The 20,731-nt window shown below is 34.1% G+C and overlaps 1 protein-coding gene across 1 annotated transcript; it reads right to left on the reverse strand.

Annotated features, from left to right (window-relative positions):
- Positions 1-2,730: 2,730 nt before the first annotated feature.
- Positions 2,731-20,699, reverse strand: LOC141462380 (juvenile hormone esterase-like). The gene is made up of 10 exons (XM_074144186.1): positions 16,996-20,699; positions 16,742-16,891; positions 16,144-16,291; positions 7,139-7,324; positions 6,373-6,569; positions 5,358-5,511; positions 4,111-4,289; positions 3,887-4,025; positions 3,036-3,171; positions 2,731-2,950 (listed from the first exon to the last, which is right to left on the reverse strand). The coding sequence occupies exons 1-10, from the start codon at positions 17,182-17,184 to the stop codon at positions 2,785-2,787; spliced, it is 1,644 nt and encodes a 547-aa protein (XP_074000287.1). The 5' UTR covers positions 17,185-20,699; the 3' UTR covers positions 2,731-2,784.
- Between the last annotated feature and the right edge of the window lie 32 nt (positions 20,700-20,731).

The raw sequence follows: 20,731 nt of genomic DNA on the forward strand, positions 1-20,731 counted from the left end.
TGAGCCACCCTATGAAAGTAAGGGGAAGAGCGATTATCAGCATATTAAAAATTAATATTTATTTTAATAATCCACAATTGAGAGGGGGAGAGAAAGTTTAGTCTCCCCTCCATTGCTGCGGCTACGGACTACGACCGCCGGTTGGTGCAATTTTGTTGGCACGCAGTTTACATACTTCGCACATGTTGCTCATGAAAATTATTAAATTAAAAACAAAGTTAGGGTTGAACTTTAGAAACTTTTCCGGACAGTTTGGTTTACGGATTTGAATTAAAGGAGGTTTATTAAGGGTATTGACAGAAAGGGTGGTTTGGGGGCTGTTTTAAGAACAAATCTCACTAAGAGAAATCCACCAGTCTGCGCTAATACACCGGGAAGGATTCGTACGTTTTACCAAAGTCAGCTTTCTTTTACTGCTTTCACCATTTGGAAAATCTAGAAGCGAAGTTGAAATTTAGGAGCACGGTAAGGGAGGGGAAGAAATACAGAAGCGAAGAACTAAAAGACCAAGAGGTCTGCCACGTGTTAAAGGATACCGAATCTTTCTTTTCGGTGACGAAAAGTTTCATTAAAATCTCTGCTGAAGGCTGTGCCGTTCGACCAGCCAAATACGACCAGTGAACTTGAACCTTTTTTCTGCAGATTAGAAAGAATTATAACATGCTATGAAACACAATGGCAGAGGACCAGTTAAACATACTGGAAGCTATGGTTAAAAGAAGAAAAGTTGTCACCTTATTTGGCCTATACTGCATGGTTCCAAGAACTTTTCTTGACCAATAATTATTATTATAAATCCTATTTTTTCCTTAATGCAAATTATGATTCTTATTTATTTATTCTGGCTGCTTCCTTTTATTTAAGCATAATATAAGTTTTAGGTGCCTTCCTCCTAGTCTGGTAGCTGGCAAAGCCCCTGCTTATTTTAAAACACTTTAGTTAATATTCCACATAAATAAGGTACATCTTTTTTAATTTAATAATCATATACTTAAATGAATAATTAAGACAATATAAATTCTTATCTTTAAAGGTCTTTTTTCCCCTTTTTTTAACGCATACAAATTGTTTAATTTATTTATGGATCCATAGTTGAGTGAACTTTTTGCGATATTTTGCTTTTGAACCACTGAGGATCACTTTCTCACACACACTCACACCGGAAATCTGTAAGTTGACAGAGCTGCTATGAGAGCAGTTTCTGACGGTATATCGTTTCGGGAATTTCCAGTATCGCACTGTTGCTATCATATACATATGTACATATACAGGATGACCAGAGTTATATGCTCCAACTTTTTTTTTAACGGCGGGAAATTTCGAAAAAATAAAAAACACGTATTTAATCATTTTTAGTCTAGTTTATTTTCAGTGACTGAGCCATTTCATATTTTGAATTACCATAACTTTTGAAAAACCTAACCGATTTCAAAATTTTTTTTTTTTTTTCCTTAGGAGCTCAAATACTATAAAAATATGCACAAAAAATATAACGTTCCATTTGAAAAAACAACGTTGGATGCTGTATCTCGAGATACAGGGGTTTAAAAAATGGGTCATTCACTGAAAACAAACTAGACTAAAAATGATTAAATACGTGTTTTTTATTTTTTCGAAATTTCCCGCCGTTTAAAAAAAAAGTGGGTGGAGCATATAACTCTGGTCATCCTGTATATTCATATATTTATCTATATACAGGGTGAACCAGTAAGTATTGTCCATAGGCCTACTGTGTGTAGTACATCTAAAGTGGAGTTCAATGACGTATTGGCCAACTACATATTTTCCACTGTTCTTGAGTGATATTTTAATTTTTTTTTTCTAAAATCATTACTTTTTTCCAATAAAAATGTTATTACTCAGAAAGTTTTAGTCCGAATTCGATTCCAATGACACGGTTAGAAAGACAGATAAATTTTCTAAAAATTGATATCATTTCGAAGAATAAGTTATTCTTCAAACAGCCTCAATCTTCAATGGAAAAATAAAAGTTATCGAAATTTTTAAGAAAACTCATTAGGCCCTTACGTGATTATTATCAGACCTAGGTGCTGGCACTTTTTATGAAGTTTTCTTGTTTAATGGGCTTTCAAACGTTATATCATTTTCCTGGATTCCTTTTATCTTCGTATGAGAAATTACGTTTGTTTTACAAGAAAACGTGTTCACGAGCACTCAACAGTGTTAGTTATCAAGTTGTTTAATTCAATGAAAACTCTTTTAGATGGACCACTAGTCAATTTTTAAAGTAGATTGTCTTAAAGTAAGGAAGTCAAAGGTTACAAATTGCACTTAAAAAAAAAAAAAGGTTAAGGTTTATTCACATTCTTTTATTTTTCAACAGTGCAGTTGTGTGTGAAATTGTAATTTGGAGTAAGTAATTATGAATTTTTGTTTATAAAAATAGTACTTGTTTAAAATATTTCCTAACATTTTCTCAAATATTTCAGAGAGATCGTATTTTTTTTTTTTTTTTAAGTGCAATTTGTAACCTTTGACTTCTTTATTTTAAGACTTATTAAAGATCCATTTTAGTATAGTTCTACTTTCACAAAAATTCGTGCTCAAAGAGATAAATTAGACATACGATATAATACTGACACTAATTTGAAGGCAAGTGAATCCCTATTAACAATACATGCTACCGAGTGAAGTCGATATGATCCCAGTAATTGGCGCATTACAAAAGAAATAAAACTAAAACACTAAAAGGTAAACAAGAAATAAATATTCCAATCAAAACAGGCACGATATATTTGCGTGATTGCTTTTACAAAATCAACTTCATCCGTCCACTTTATCTCTTAAATTAAGTTGTGACCAAAATTGAACTCTCTCTGGTAATAGTTTTTTCTTAATTGTTAGTTCACTGTTTCCAGCATAGAAGTAGTTTTGCTGTTCTTCATCCCACTGCGGCCAATAAAAAGGAGATCCCGGAGGAGTCGGTTCTCTATACGACAAAAGAATAGTCAATAAATATACACAAAGAGAATCGAAACACCAAATATATAACTCCATGTTTAAACAGTGAATACCCAAAAGTAGCGACGTTGTAAAGTAATGTATTAACCAAATTCAGTAGATATAAATCTTCACTTGATGTGGGTGGTGGGATTTCAATTGGATTCTTGATGTGCCAAACATAAATTGGTGTATCAAAAATTGAAGCACCTGTAAAGTGATAATAGGTTATTAACAACAATAATTAAGATAATAAAGGATTAATGTGCTTAAGAAAGTTAACAGCGGATGTTACTGCAATGATCACCATGGAATCCTACAGACTGAAACAGCGAATTCCGTAAATGCCTTGGCATTGTTATATATTTTTTTATTTTTTATGATATTAGTAGTAATCTTCTCGCAGAATCAATTGATTTCACGACATCGTCATTTGGGAAATATCCTCCATAATCATATGTTAAAGACCTACTTTAGTATATCCCTACTATCATAAACATTCCTACCAAAGTACCATGTGTTTTCAAGAGTAGGAAGCGTCATCTGATTCTACCACTGAGACAAGTTAGAGTGCGACCAAATAGGATGCGTGCATGCTGTTGAAAAACGCATTAATTGAAAAAATATATTTATTATCACTGATTTTTTTCTGCTAAAACTATAAAAATCTAGAAGAAGATGGACGAACAATACAACGTCGAATCATTGAGATAAAATGAAAGTATGACATTTCACTTTTTTGAATAGACGGCGTGAAAGCAATAATATGAATAGAAGTATTTTATGAAAAACTGGCCAGGGATCTTGAACGTTCATTCAAAAGAAAGCTATTCCAAATGACATTTGGAATTTTATTATATTTGGACTCACAATTACTCTATTAAATTGGCTTTTAAATTACTGCGGCCGATTACATCATTCTTACCTTTTAAAACTCTTTTACCAGCCAATATCTCTTGAAAACTGTGCTCACCAAGGTAATCGAAATAATACAAATAATGTGGGCCTTTGTGCTTCCGCAAGGATTCAATTATTGGCCAAAGGAAATAACCATCAGTAAACACCTAAGAAATTTTAAGAATTATTTAACTCATAATTTTATAATTTAATGCAAAAAAGAATGGATAAAAAATCAGTACGAAAACTTACGTCAGTTAAATTTCTGAACAATGACATCGTGATTGGCTGATCATCAAAATAGAATCTCCTCACCTGCTTAGCTACACGTGTAGGATTCGACGCAGTAGTATCAAAAAACAATGTTATTGGTAACGCCTGCACGAAGTGCTTATCATACTCGGGAAGAGAAGCCGGATTTTGAACGAATGCTGTGTAGATTAAAAGAATAATATTAATAATAGTTAGGGCGCCACGGTAGCCGAGCGGGTTAAGAGGCGAGACCTGCGAAGCTAATATGCATTGTGGTACTGGGTTCGATTCCCGGTCTTGGCCTTGGATTTTATTTAATGGTTAAATGAGAAATAGTAAAGTACGTTTGCTATTCGCCTCCGTCCACAACACCTAGTAGATGGTAGTTGGACGTTAAGCCCGCCTGAAAAAATAGGCGATTACTTTACTTAATAATAGTTCAATCACCATATATAGTTTCAATCATATCCTAATTTTATATAAGTTAATAAATAGAGGGTACATAGACACATGTGCGCCAATAGCCACAGATGTTGACGCGCATGAAAATCGGATTGCTCTAGTGCATTATTTAGTAAATTAACACATTTAAAGCAATTTTCTGAAACAAATTATTTCACGGTATTTTTTGAGATACCCAGGAGTTGAAAACATACTTCTAAACTTCAGGGTAAGGAGGTAGGTATTCAGCTAACACTACTAATGTTGATTTAGATGTAGAGGAAGGGAATGTAAAGCGACCAAAAGACCTGTTGTGGCTCCCTTAAGTATATGTGGTGGGCTAGTTTGCATGCGGGTTAGTTAATCTGAACTGTCCCTTTTTTTAGCTGTGCTCTATTGTAATGAACACTAATCTCGCATCAACAGATGTTATATTTCATCTGTTTTTACTATAAGAGAACGTTGTGAAAGTGGTTTACACCATTTTGTGTTGTAAATGTTTTGAACTCTTTCTTGTTAGGTGTGTGTTCGAATATTGCCGAATATTTCAGCGTGGATGTGTGCCCAAATATAATACAGATTGAAAGGAGTATGAAGGTTTAACTCAGCCATGGTTACAAACTGGAGACGCCATTCAGCGACTGTTGCCGCTGCTTACCCCGTCTGTTTCAATAAACTAGACAAATGCCTCCAATAAGCTAGGAATCATGGAGTTAGGGAAATAAATATACTACTTTATTTAGGAAAATTGATAGGAAATAAATTCTTCTCAAAAGTACATTATAAATATTTCAACTAGATATTACCTGCAGATCTGATTAAGCCTGACAAACTGGTGAGGCCAACAATCCAAAGAACTGGAGCTGGCTCGGCATTGTGCGGATTAAATGGCAGAAATGGGTTTTTTGCATTTTTATCAAAAATTGCTGTAAATACTGCAATAGGATCCACTTGGAACTCCTGCAAGACGAGAAGAAAGTGAAATGAACAGACTTCGCTAAGAGTTTTGACATCTTTTATAAACATATATAATGTTACTTAGCTCAAATTAGTTATAGCAACACTTCAAAGAAATAGCAGAAAAGCACTTAATGAAAATATTTTCGCCCCTAAATTTGGCAAATAAAAAGGAATAACGTTCCAATATTTTAAACGTGAATAATTTCAAAGTGGCTTTATGCTTCACCTAGGTATTTTAATGGAGCCTGACACTTCTGGCTATAACCACATGTTGCTAACAACTAGTACAAATTGAACAAGAATATTAGGGATTTTTATCAAGATCCATTAGAGCACTGCAGCGTAGTATGGGCAAACCAGTTTTAGCGTAATGATAAGTGATAAGCTTTCCTTAATGGCAGATAGATTTCCAAACCGATTTCTCAGACAAGTTTACCACAGACACCTGGAACTCATAACCAACAGAGCAATTATTCCTTATCTTATTCCTCCATCAAGAGGATAACATTGGAGTCCCGATCCAAGCAGTACGTGTACTATCAATTATATTAACACTGATACCGTTCCTCCATTAAACGATAAAAGAGTTCTATTCTTTCAATACGAAAGTACTCATATTTAGTTCACTTCAGATTACTACATTTTGGAGTTCTACAAAGTTTATGTTTATATTTGAAATGTTTATCAATGTCCAGTAGGATATTGTACTCGTATGAGGGTTGATCGTCAAAAACTGCATGGAGTTTAATATTTGTTTCATAGCTTCCGTTAAATTCTAAACGACTTATTGGCTCATTAAGTCATTTTCGTAAGTTTTATGTGTGTAATTGTTAAATTAAAATAGAGATAACTAATTTTTACCGAAAATTGGCGGTATGATTCAGTCAATTCGTAAGCATTTTTAGTCCTTAAACAATTGAAGATCGCCAGCGAAGAATCAGTAGGACAGTTGAACAACTGGGCCATCTTTATTGCTCTACTGCAAGCTACTCCTGGCGGTGTGTTAGCCCAGGGGGCTAGTGCTGCACCGGTTTGGCTGATAGCTCTATGGAATAAACCTGCACAAAGTTAATCATAATAATCTGTTTCGAATTGAGATCCCGTTAATACAATCCATCCTTGCAAGTACGATGCTATGGATAGGAGAGATATCTCAGTATTATTACAGATGATATGGGTTGTGAACTGTAATAACTTTCAGCTATGGATAGAAGAGGTATCTCAATATTCTTACAGAAGACATGGGCTAATGTACTGAAATAAGTTTCTATATAAAATATAAAAAATAAATAAATTTTATGTAAAACCTACAAAGTTTTGGCAATTGCAACTAAATGATGTAAGCATCAAATATTATACAATTTTATAAAATTTTAAATAGCATCAACGAACCAGCTTTGACTTCAAAGAAAGTTGGAATGAAATTTGGAATAATGAAGAAGTTTTAAATTTGAAGTCATGATGATTTAAGTTGTTCTGTGTATTAAGAAACTTTGAACAAAAAAAAGGCTCTATTCATTTTGGAAATCGATATGGAATAATCACGTCTTTTTGAAAACGAAAAAAGATAAACAATGGTAAATAGATAATGAAATGTAAATAATACAATATACTACCAGTCTCATACCTCTGCTCATTGGCGAGTACATATGATAGTGGACAAAACCAGCTCCAGCAGTGTCACCAAACAGGGTCACTTGGTTGGGATCTCCTCCGAAATTAGCAATATTATTCTGTATCCAGACAAGTGCCATAACTTGATCTTTAAGTGCCATATTACCTGGCATGATATCATCTTCCAAGGTGAGGAACCCTACAATAAAACAGTTAAATCACTACCATTAATTTAATAATTATCTCCATCATATTAAAACTGTCCGGTAGGACAGTTGTATAAGGATTGATCGTCAAAAAGTGCACGAAAAAGCGTAACGTTGAAAAACACCCAACTTTGACAATTTTTTTCTCTTTTTCTATAAAAGATAAAATTCCCAAATTTTCTTTAAAATATAGGGCAAACCCTCCTTTATAACTGTAATTTTTTTTCAACCACCCAGACCTAATAGATTTCGAGAAAAAAGTTGCCGAAAATGAGCAAAAACGGCATTTTCAGAAATTGTTGTTGTTCTTCTTCTTCTTCTTCTTCTTCTTGTTGTTGTTGTTACCTTTTTTGTAAACTACGTAGCGCCTAAACGCGAGAACCGATTTTCATGAATGAGGTGTCATTCGATTCGGAATTTTATGTAGATGTGCCTTTTGGGGGTCTCGACGCTGTACACCGAATGGGAGAGGAGTTAGCCCCCTTTATGTAAGGCCCCCTTCAAAATTATTATTACTAATTACTCTGTAAATCTTAGCCCGATTTTGATAAAATTTGGTAGGATGATGGGGGTTAGGGCTCCCCTATGTAACATTAAAGCGACGATCTGCTCTTACACTAGTTAAGGGGAAGTATAGCAATCGTTTCAAATTATCGACACGTGAACTGATTTTCATGAATGAAGTGTCATTCGAATCGAAATTTTGTACAGATTTGCACTTTAAAAGTCTCTTCGCTATGCCTCATATGGAGGGGAGTTTGCCCCACCCAAGTAAGGCCGTTTCTAAAACTATTATTACCAATATTTCTATAACGCTTTGTCCGATTTTGATAAAATTTAGCACGAAGAAGTGATTAAAGCTCCTCTACATGGCTGTGAAGTGCTATCATGCTCTTACACCTACTAAGAGGAAGTACTGCAATCGTTAAAATTATCAATGGGTGAACCTATTTACATTAATGAATTGTCGTTCGATTCAAAATCTTTGAATTGCCTTTTAGGGAGAAGTACTGTAATCGCCCGTTTATTTTTCTTACTCCTCTTAAAAGGAAGGTCTGAAATCGCAGTTTAAATTTGCTTTTTACGTACAAATACCTTCCTATTTTATATAAAAAGGCTTTCTCAAAAAAATTGTTATTGAGGATGGTTTGGGGACCGCAACTATAATCATTCTTTAAAAAGATCTCTCCAGTGGTAGTTACGGTCCCTACTTAACACCTTATCAGGTTGTAATGATAGAATTGCTTATTCCAAATTAAAAAAAAACAGTAAAGCAGATATGTAACTTAGCAAAATAGACAAAAATGAAAATCTATCCAAAAGGTACAAAAATCTCCTTAACAAAAACTTACAGTTTTAAAAGTTAAGTATAAGGGTTGATTAAACGCCAAAAGGTACACAAATCAGCAAGTACCCAACATTTCATTCAAGCTTAGTTGATATAATTTAAGTAATTTTGCTGCATTAACTTTTCCTTCACATTTTTTAGAATTTATTAGATGTCACAGACCCTTATGCTGGCCATTTTCATCTACAAAATATTTGTTCAAGTAGCACTGTAGATTGACTATAATATCTATTAATCTATAATAATCAAACTATTAATTACAGGTTAAAAAGAAAACGGTATAAAAAATAAAAAAAAAACGATGCTACAAAATTTAAAAACTTTTTTAAAAAAATGCTTACACCAACATACATCAATGATTTCGATTATTTTATTTTTAATAAAAATCGTCTGTTTAAGTTTATTCTTCGATTAAAGTAATTGTTATTTTATGTAGTAGTCAAACGTTTGTAATAATAGGTAATAATTATCTGGCTTTATCGCAAATAATATAGTTTTCTTCAATCACACTCTCAATGTAGCTGTTCTTCTCACAATGTTATATATATGTTATGTAATATAAAATAAATAAGTATTGCATACTTTTAGGACAGCTAATTATTCCAGTATTTTACTGTAAGTAAAATTAAATTACAATTGAGAAATGAATAATTGTTGTTGAATAATCTACTTGTTATTTACTGTGTGTTATTTGTGCTCACGAATATTTCGGTAAGACGAATTCAAGTCTGAAATATTGTTTTAAATCCTCCGTGATTCAAATTTAAACAGTAGCCGACTCTAACTTTGTCTTTTTCTACTTTAACATGCATGTATAAGATGTGACAACTTCAGAATAAAGGGCATATTAAAGATAAATCAGAAGAATAATTTGGAATAGAGTTAAAATAAAGTACCTATTTAAAAACGAAGATATAATATACATTTTATCATAATTATAACCAAATAATATTATGAACGAACTGGCCAGCATAAGGGTCTGTGACATCTAATAAATTCTAAAAAATGTGAAGGAAAAGTTAATGCAGCAAAATTACTTAAATTATATCAACTAAGCTTGAATGAAATGTTGGGTACTTGCTGATTTGTGTACCTTTTGGCGTTTAATCAACCCTTATACTTAACTTTTAAAACTGTAAAAGGTCGCGCGTCAGCCGCGTATGCGAGCAGGAATCTAAAATCAAGTCATATATTCTGAAACTAGAGATGACGGGCAACAAATTTTTCCTCTACCAATTTTCGCTCAGATTAACCGTTTAAGCATGAAATGCATTTGAGCCGTCTTAAAATGAACACCCTGTATATATATATATATGCATATATATGTGTATATATATATATATATATTTACAACTTTACTTCCGGTTTACCTATTTTAACCCAAAACCTTCATGTAGCCACTGAAATATTTGAACTATCTTCGATTTTTCTTTTTTGAGTTAAGGTGGGGATTCTTACTCGCACTCACAGACCAATTTGTAAACAAACAAATAATAATCCGACTCAAATGGCCACAAAACCGGACATTTTGGATTTTGGTTACCGTCTAGTCTGGTGATAGTGTTTTTGTCTTTCTTTGGAGTGGTTTATTATATAGATATTCTTATTTTATTAGTATAATCGCCAAAATCTCAAATTAGATATTTGAAATCGATAACACCTGGAAACTCACTGTAATGAGTGTGCCACCTTACTATCTCATTAACAAAAACTTACTACAGTTTAAAAACTGTAAGTGTAAGGGAAAATCGAATCAAATTATACTAGAGTATAAAATAAATAAACACGGATGGTAATAGAAATGTTTTCGCGTTTAAAAATCTTATGAAAGGTTTGGCAGCTTCTCTCTTTCTCTCCTAACAAGACTTTAAAGATCTAGATAACAGAATCAATGAAACCAACTTTAAAGTTTTTTAAACTATTCAACAAGAAAAGAATAAGAAGATGATCTCTTTGTTAAAAGGGCGTAAAGATAGGCTTTCCTCTTTCTAAGTCCTTATCAAGATATGTATATAACTTATCTTTCTCGCATATATATCTATAAAGCTATAAATATAAGTACATATATGAAAGCTGTATAACGAAATGTATCGCAATGAATAAATAAAATATAGGTCTTTCTTACCATTTATAACAATGAGTAAAGTTGCTAATCTATCTTCTTTAAATACAATTGAAAAAGAAGAATGTAAGAGATAAGATGACGCGGTCTTCGAGTCTTTAACACGAATATAAGAGACTATGTGAAGATCTTTATGGTGTTCATATCGGAAGAAGCGCATCTAAAACTGCCAAGGAAAGGTCGTAAGTTGTTATTTTTTTTATATTTTTTAAATAGCTTCAGGCATACTTACCCAACTAAGGAGGTTAGTATATGTATATGTGGTTGTACATAAGCCATATGTACTATATTATACATATAGGCTAAGTTATGTACTATACGAATAACAAAAAGAATTCCAGTAATATCTTATGTATATTTGACACAGATTGTGTATACTAAATATGGCCAAACTTAAAGTCATTCATTACTATCACCACTTTTTCTAATAGGACAAATATGTATCGTAAATCCTATTATTTGCCAATATATATTATTTATTTAATACATACAGGACTTTCGAAAGTGCATTCACTTAACAAAATATCAACTATTGTAATATTTATTAATAAATTATGTAGCATTTCTTTGCCTAAATTGTTTTCTTAAATGATGTATAATGACACTCCTTACTAAGCACCACCTCTCTCTCCAATCTCTCGCTCTCCCGCACTCCTAACTGAGAAAAAATAAAAATATTCGTATCCCTCTAGAACCTCTCGTCATTAGGATTTTAGTTTTCCAGAAATACACCATTTTTTGAGGCCTCTGAATAGGGAATTAAGTGGATTTTACGAAATGGTCTGCCTGTAGGTTTTGGTAATGTATTCAAATTCCACAAAATATGGGGGAAAAGGGTCATTGTAATATAAAAGAAAATGAAATTGTTGATAAACTTGCAAATGAAGACACCAATAGTGGGGGAAATGGCTAATTATAAATTACCACACACCGATATCAAGTGTATAATTGCAAAAGCAGCACTACAAAAATGGCCAGACAGATTACAGTAATGGTAATAAAGGGAGATTCTTTAAAACTATGGCAGATCAGTTACCTAGACAACCATGGTTTAAGGGAACTAATAAATGGGTTGTTACGACAATAAGCAGGCTGAGAGCGAACCACGCGGTTCACAGGATCAACAAAAAGGTCCTCTCTCCTCTTTACGTAGATTGCAATGAGGAGGAGGATTTCAAACATATGATAATGATATGTCCACGTTATGTACTAGAAAGGAAATGAATGTTTGACGACATATACAGGTATTTAGATGCACCATTTCGCTACGAAGACATAATATTCTCCACCAACATCTATGTGCTTAAGTCTATAGCAGAGCTAGCAATGAAATATGAATGTAATTAAAAGTTATAGCCGCATTAGAATGAATGCAAGAAAATGATTAGAGAAGTATTACGTGATTTTAATTTCGGTTAAGCTATAAGGATGGCAGGAATATAGAGTACTGATCCATCCATTAGCTGTAAGGTTTATGTAAATAGTTGTATATAGTAGAGAGATGAATGTGTGAAGCGAATGTATTTATAAGTAAGAATGGAGAGTGAGTGATATTCTAGTGATAAGCACCTAGGCGATGCTGGCTGTATGGCGAAAACCAAGGCCAAAAAAAAAAAACTTCAAATTTGAGATTTTTTCTATCTTAAATTGGTTCAATCGGAAATGGCTGCTATGATTTCTCTTTTACTTTCTTTCACTAAACTACTATAGTTATTTCCTGTTATAAAACAAATAAAAGAGGAAGTATTGAGATGACAAATTTTGAAAAAATTGTGTTTTCACAGAAGTTCGGGAAGAAGACCCCCTTAGTCCAAAAAAAATTGTTTTGTTTTTTCTAAATTGTCCGGTTGGGTGTGTATCTGGTCCTCTTAAACTCAAAAGCAAATCGAAAAAAAAGTCCAGTTAAGTTCAAGTTTTAAAAATGCTTTATAGTCGGACTGGACAATGAGGTTTTGAACAATATCAGTGCCACTCATTGCCTGAATCATCTAAATAGGAATTACATTTTTAAAAAATGTGAGAAAAATTCCAAATTCAAAGTGAATATGTCGACCGAAAGTGTCACTTTACTAAATATATATAATTTTATTTTTGTTTAAAAATTTGCAACGACGTAGAGGAAAAGATTAGCTTAGTTGTTGATCCCTGAATTGAATCCAGCTTCAGATTTTCTCTTTCTATGAGCTTCTTATTCTTCTTCATTGTCTGGTGATGAACATTGTTATCTGTTACGAGAGAACATTATCCCGAGATCTGTAGTGAACGCAAATAAAAGTTCCGGGTGACCTCAGATGTTGACGCGCCTTAATTAAAAAAGAAATGTAAAGTGCAAAGTTTTCAACTTATATTTAACTATGTTTAGAAGTCATATTTACAATTTTAGGAATTAAAGTCAACATGGAATTGTGGTTAAAGTTCTTTAACTTGTTATTAAGCAAACTGTCCCACACAAGACGTACAAAGAGGGAAGAATGAAAGGAATTATTGAGTGGGGGGCCCCAGACGAGCGCGGTTAAGGTAGGTCCCAATAAGTTGACAAATGGAACGTTGACTACTGTACATATATATATTTATTTACCTGCTATAGTACATAATTCCTGTTTATTCTTTATTTTAAGAGCAGAGCACCAACCTGTCGAATACAGTCTATTCTTTGCAAATAGCTTTGTTGCCCTACTGGACACTGACTTCTTGACAGCTGTCCTTAAACTCCAAAATAACACTTCCTCCCTCCAGTTCTTCACCTAAAGCGTGGGAAATTCGACTAAGTCAAGTCTAATGAGAGCACAGGCAAACTTTGTTCTTTAGTCTTCTATTAAAATAAAACTTAAAAAAACAAACGGGAATAGTCCAAATAAGAGCTCAAGATTTAGGAGTCCGGAAGTGTTGCTATCGTGTCAAAATTTTGGTTTATTTATCGTGCCTGATATTTAGACTGAATACTGCGATTTTCAGCTCAACTCCTACCACTAATAATTGAGCTGTTCACTGCACAACTCGATTGACTCCATTAAAACAATAAAGTGGAGAAATGCGATGAAATAATGTATATCGTTTTTTAAAATTCCTGTTTATAATGTAAATTCAAATAAATTTACCTGTTATCATTCAGCGCCTGCTTCAGAATTTGAGTTGAATTATTGCCACGATTTACATTAAAGCACACGGAGTTAATCATAAATAAATTATTTATTATTCAATGGCCACAGAAAAAGTTTGTCTTTTAATGGTGTTAATTTTTTTTTCCGGCGCATCGACGTCTGTGGCCATTAGCGCCTACTACACAGTTTTTTCCTCACATAAAGGCCACTATAGCTGGGATGGTACCCTATTGTCCTATCGGGCTGCCACACACATATCTTGCATAGCAAGGCAAGGTGGAGCCTAGGCTATTGGAAGCAGACCGCGCTCCCCCTCTTACATCATCGGTCTAGCCGACGAGGGGGAATGCGATCTGGCCGATTTACTAATGGTGTTAATCTTTATTATTTGAGAAATTTATTACCAATGTAAAACGCTACGACTGAACCAAGTACTTTGACACCTAAATTTAAGATATTTAAAAAAAAAAAGTTGAGTTAATCGATTTGTACAGTGAATGGGGCTCATTTGTATCTTTATCCTCACAGAGTAACCTTCTTCTTAGGCTTACAGATTATTAATTTTGCCGATATATAATTAATTTTAGTTATATGGTTTCAAATCTAGAAAATGTCATTAGTTGAATAGATTATTCTTATTTACGATTATAAAACATCGAATAAATAGACATAAACATTATTTATAATGTATTTATGTGAAGATTGAAGATGGGTCCTTGATCGATTAGTTAATTGTTGTTTATATATATATATATATAAAATTTTATCAAAATCGGACAAAGCGTTATAGAAATATTGGTAATAATAGTTTTAGAAACGGCCTTACTTGGGTGGGGCAAACTCCCCTCCATATGAGGCATAGCGACGAGACTTTTAAAGTGCAAATCTATACAAAATTTCGATTCGAATGACACTTCATTCATGAAAATCAGTTCACTTGTCGATAATTTGAAACGATTGCTATACTTCCCCTTAACTAGTGTAAGAGCAGATCGCCGCTTTAATGTTACGTAGGGGAGCCCTAACTCTATCATCCTACCAAATTTTATCAAAATCGGGCTAAGATTTACAGAGTAATTAGTAATAATAATTTTGAAGGGGGCCTTACATAAAGGGGGCTAACTCCTCTCCCATTCGGTGTACAGCGTCGAGACCCCCAAAAGGCACATCTACATAAAATTCCGAATCGAATGTCACCTCATTCATGAAAATCGGTTCTCGCGTTTAGGCGCTACGTAGTTTACAAAAAAGGTAACAACAACAAGAAGAAGAAGAAGAAGAACAACAACAATTTCTGAAAATGCCGTTTTTGCTCATTTTCGGCCACTTTTTTCTCAAAATCTATTAGGTCTGGGGGGTTGCAAAAAAATTACAGTTATAAAGGAGGGTTTGCCCTATATTTTAAAGAAAATTTGGGAATTTTATCTTTTATAGAAAAAGAGAAAAAAATTGTCAAAGTTGGGTGTTTTTCAACGTTACGCTTTTTCGTGAGTTTTTGACGATCAACCCTTATACTTTTTTATTCGCGAACCAATCTTCCAAGGTGAGGAACCCTACAATAAAACAGTTAAATCACTACCATTAATTTAATAATTATCTCCATCATATGGAATTTAGGAATGAGTCATCTTTAATATTTATATTAATAATTCCGACTATTATTGGTAATATTAGTATGCATTTCGATGATACAGATTTCTTAGGTACTTGATTGTGTCAAAAATATTGATGGTAAATAAAACTTTAATAATGCATTATTCAGATTATACCAACATGGAACGGTGTTATGGAAACCTAGGACCTACATTGTAACTTTTCTCGTGTTTTAATTTAAGTCGCATCAACATTGGGGATCCTGGCCCCCAGAGTTTTATCTCTGGTTATGCTATCCATTAGGAGAGTGAGTACTATTAGGCTCCTTGACTCCTTTTTCTCTTAGGAGCCACTTACAGTCCATTTTCCAGAGGCTAGATGTGTACCGAGTAGACTCCGGGCGCCAATTTGTTGATTCCCATTCATTAAACAAAACCACAAATAATCAAAATGAATTTAAAATTATAAAAAGTAAAGTACTGCTTATTATTTCGGCATCTTTTACTTCCAACTACTTATTAATTAGGTATCGTGAATATAAAATGCCATTAAATGAAATCCAAGACCTCGACCGAGAAGAGAATCCAGTATTTCTCTGCAAGAAAACTTAACTTCGCTTTTACACACACAATACAGTAAACTACATACCAAGCACTCCAATTCTGTAGTTTGGCATCACCACTACTATATCATAGTTTAAGACAAATTCTGGTGATTTATCAATTTCACCAGAACCTGAGAACAATGCGCCGCCATGTATGTACACCACAACTGGCAACAAATTCTGTGGTTTTAACTAAAAAAAAAAATTGTCACATATGAACAACTATTTGTTTAACAGAAATGAATAATATAGCAGAAGATCAATACTATAGCGATTTTAAATAATATATAAAATATCTGGTGTGTACAACTAGAGTTCTCCATGCTTTAAATAGTATATTATAAAAAAACGACTGGAAGAATTCCGATCTCTTCTACTTCTTACACAGCTTCTATTCAAGGACAAGACAGTATACACCGATCTATCGAATGCCTTTAAGATAGTCGAACAAACATAATTTATTATGGCTTCTGAAACATGTATACTGATGCTATGCTTCACCGGTTTGTAACTTTTTAAAACTCGAGAACAAAGAGAAATTAATTCTTTTAAATTCTTCTTAGAGTCACTTCAGTTATAATTATTTAATTAATCTAAAAATCATAGAGTTTTTATTATTCCTATGCAGTTCCTAGTACTTACCTTAGGAGTGTAAACCGAGAGGTAGAGACAGTCTTCATTGCCCATCTTGGTAGTGTTTACAGGAGGATAAACGACTGGTATCTGAACACAAACGCTACCAAAATTGTATGCTTCTCTCACACCTGGCCACGCTTCTGAGGGCTGCGGATCCTGAAACAGAAAATAATGGTTTAACCATCAATATGTTACGTTGGGTTTATAATTAAAATACATATGTAATATTTAGAATTGGAAAAAGTTAAATTAACTTTTACCTGAAATCGAAGTTCTCCAAGAGGTGGTTTTGCAAAAGGAATACCATTGAATGCTGCAACAATTCTACCGTTTCCAGCAGTAAATTCTCTGCCAATTAACGTTCCACAAGTTGTGTTTACGATTAACTGGCTGCATTGTGCAAATTGTAAAAGTAAAGTCAATTCGATAATTAAGATCAATAAATTCATTTATAAGGTTTGAATGTGCTGCTAGAAAGAACTATTTATGGCTATTATTATTTCAGGGCGAAAGGCTAGCTTACAAGTGAAGGGGGGGCATTGTTTCAGCGAATTTATAACGAACTGCTAACCAGGAAAGTTGGTCTCAGAAATAGGGTAACATATCTTACAAGATTTCAAAAGTGAAATATTTTTTTAACTCCTCAAGTAAATTATATTAATTAGTGATATCAGTTATTTTAAGTAAAATATTGATAACAAATATTTATTACTGATACAATGTGAACCTTTCCTAGCACATATTCCTATCCTAATTAACATGTATTGTTAATTAGCGGATGTTTACTTCAAAGTGAAGTACAATGAACTCAAATTCAAATCGATCTATATTATGCTTATTTGAGCGCTGCCAGCTGCCAAGTTTGGTAGTTTTTATTGATCTCAATGTTGGACGCATTACTCAGTTGTACCACTCAATAGTTTCACCGGCTTTCAGAAAGCTATAGTGGATCTATGAATACTCTCTCTAATTGCAATGCTGATTTTGAACTTAATTTCGGTCAAAACAATGTAATACGACCTGTATTAAATTTCCTCCCAATTTACATTCCACAGGTTGTGTTTAAAGTTAATTCGCTACATTGTGCAAACTAAAAGTAAACATAATTCATTAATCAAGTTCAGTTTATGGCATTAGGTTCTTAATGGGTATTTGGAAGGAATTTTATGGCTCTTTTTATCTGTTTGACATTTGACCTAAGAGGTCAAAAAGGGGGTGTTTTACCGGAAATTATAATCAACTAGAAAGCCGGAAATACGGATACACAAATGAGGCAACGTATCACTTTGTAAGAATAGGGAATTGATAAATAAACTAAATCAAATAGTGGTAGAACATTTTCTAAGTAGAATGCTGATAGTGAAGTCTTTCTTGTTACAGTATTTATATTACAAGTTCAAGTAACATACTTTAATAATTGACGGACGTTTACTTCAAAATGAAATCTCGTAAATTGAACTTATCCGGGAAACAGAACGAAACACGCATCGATATTGCTGTAAGTATTTTTCAGATACAACGGTTTTTCTTGGTTATCAGCAAGCTTTCATGGACATGTTGGACGAATTTGTCGTTTGATGTAGAAAGATCCAGTTGCATCAGTGCTCTTTATCATTTCCTTTGATCGAGCAATGAGGATGCAAACTGAATAATCACTAGGTACAGTATAAAACAAATTCACCCAATAATTAGCATAATCTGTGGATGAAGTTACGTTATCAGCGCTCACAATTCTGTAGGCCATTGAAGTATAAAGTTTGTTGTGTGGACCATTCTTTGAGCTCCATCATCATCCAGAAAGGTTCTCCACAAAATCAAGATCCAGAAAAGGATTTCAATCAAAGCAATACATATTTAAATATCAGGATAGATGATTTACAAAACATAAAAAAAAATTGTTCAAGAGATTTACACTTCGGTCAATTCAACACTTCGTTTAGATCTCACTCACGATTATACAATGAATTATACATGTTTTTAGAAAAATGTTTTAAACTATAGCGATAGATGAGTATCTAAAGTACTAAGTTTAAATGAATTAGGTGGAGTGAATTCTAAGAAATTTAAGGAAATTTAAAACTGAAGTTTCCTTGAAACAATGAAATCAGAATGGGACAAGATAAATCGATGAACTCGTTTCCATGCTACTGAAAATGCCTCCCCAGTAGAGAATGAATCCAGAAAAATTGAACCCATTTCTAACACCAATTTCAGATCTACATGTTAATGCCCATCGAGATACTTAGGGGGAAAAAACTAACTAAAAACCAGCAGAAAAAAGGAAATACTCGTATTTAATGAAATTGGAGAAGAAGATCCCATTTCCTTCCTCTTTAGCATCTCTAAGCGAGTAAGGCTTACACCATGATGCGGAGGGGGAAAAATGAGGCAAACGCAAATTCCCTTACGCGATATGTGCCCGAGGGGGGCACCGCAATCGATTACAGTAAATAATGCTAAGAAAATATATAGCAATAAAAACTGTCAAGAAAACATTTACCTTTGAAGTACCGGAAGCGAGCGCACACAGCATCCGCCAGGCGGTGAAGGATCTCTAAATAGGCGGTAGAAGGGAATAGGAACTATTAAGGTGCTTAGGTATACAATTGTGTAGAGATGTGTGTGTGTAATGAGTAGTTGAACTCCTAGAAACGTAGGAAATATTTGGATTTAGGCCCAAAGAAGCGTATTAGAATTGGAAGTGGGGTAGGCGGAGGAGTGAAGGTTAATAGTGCACCAAGTGCACTAGGTGCGGATCAGGATGGGGTAATAGTACAATCAATGCACTAGATGCGGATGAAGGGAAGTGCTAGCTATCAGCGGAAATGAATCGTAGTAGGCTGAGATGCGGTAAGAAAACCAACAGGCGGACTCGAGTGACGGAAGTAGACAACGATGAAGCGTTGCGGAAATACAAGAAGCGTACCGCTGGCAAGGCGTAGACTCACGAACTGGTAACTGCGTTGACTCTTAGATGCGTTATAGGCCAGGGTACACAATAAGGTTTCCTTGGCTGAGCAAGAAGTAGTCGCGTGATGAAGCGTTGTGCTATGAAGTGGGGGTGCAGCGTTCGCGAACTAGATGTGAAGGATAGCAGAGCCGGACATGAACTAACTAATAAATGGATATGACAACTCCGTCAAGAGAGAGTAGACGAGGGGAAGGGTTTGTTAGCGTGGGAACCTTGAAGAAATAAACAACTACAAAGGAGTAGAAAAATTATACATGTAGCGGCGACAAGAAAGGAAAGGATTATCGCGAAATAATGCGTAGTGCGATAAAGGGAAAATGAGAAAGAGACAGAAACAGAAAAAGGTGAGAGAGAAAACCACCAAGAAAAGCCTTAACTGCATCTTTGGTGGCTAAATTTACCCTTTCAAAGCTCTTACTACGAGATAGAACTGAAATGTATTAAGTAATAAGTTTGAAAGCGACCATATCTCTAATTGCATTGATTCAGAAGAAAGCATTCAGCTACAAAGAAAATGCACAGCGATAATGCATTAAACTGGCTGATTGGGTACTTGATGAGGAACTGCATAACCTAGTGAAACAAGATTTGCAGAGAGTTAGTGAAGAAATGACCTATTTCTCTTCCAGAAAAGCTTCTTTGATCCACTCCTGCTTCTAAAAAGTTACACAAAAATTATAGTAACACTGGTGGACAGAGGCCGTCAGAAATGCAGCTTGGTCAATTTTCTGGGAAAGTTCACAGAGCATTCTTCAGCATGCTTTTAGTCATGAAAGACTATTAAACCGAGGGATTTCTGGCGCTTCGAAGAGTTAGTTCTCAACGGGCGTAAAATCTGGACTAAGGTAGAGTGGCCAAATGGTTGCATATATTAACTATCTCTCGGCGCATGTGTACATTGTTTGATTGTTAGGCTGAGATTCCAGCAAGAACTATACACCTCCTGCAGATATTGCTAATCTACTGCTCTCAGCGGAATGCATCCGCTTTCCTGGAAGTATATTTCAGTTTCTTGATATTTTCTT

This window comes from Rhodnius prolixus, unplaced genomic scaffold (genome assembly GCF_049639745.1).
Source record: "Rhodnius prolixus isolate KJV_2025 unplaced genomic scaffold, Rpr scaffold_1, whole genome shotgun sequence".
Taxonomy (NCBI): Eukaryota; Metazoa; Arthropoda; class Insecta; order Hemiptera; family Reduviidae; genus Rhodnius; species Rhodnius prolixus.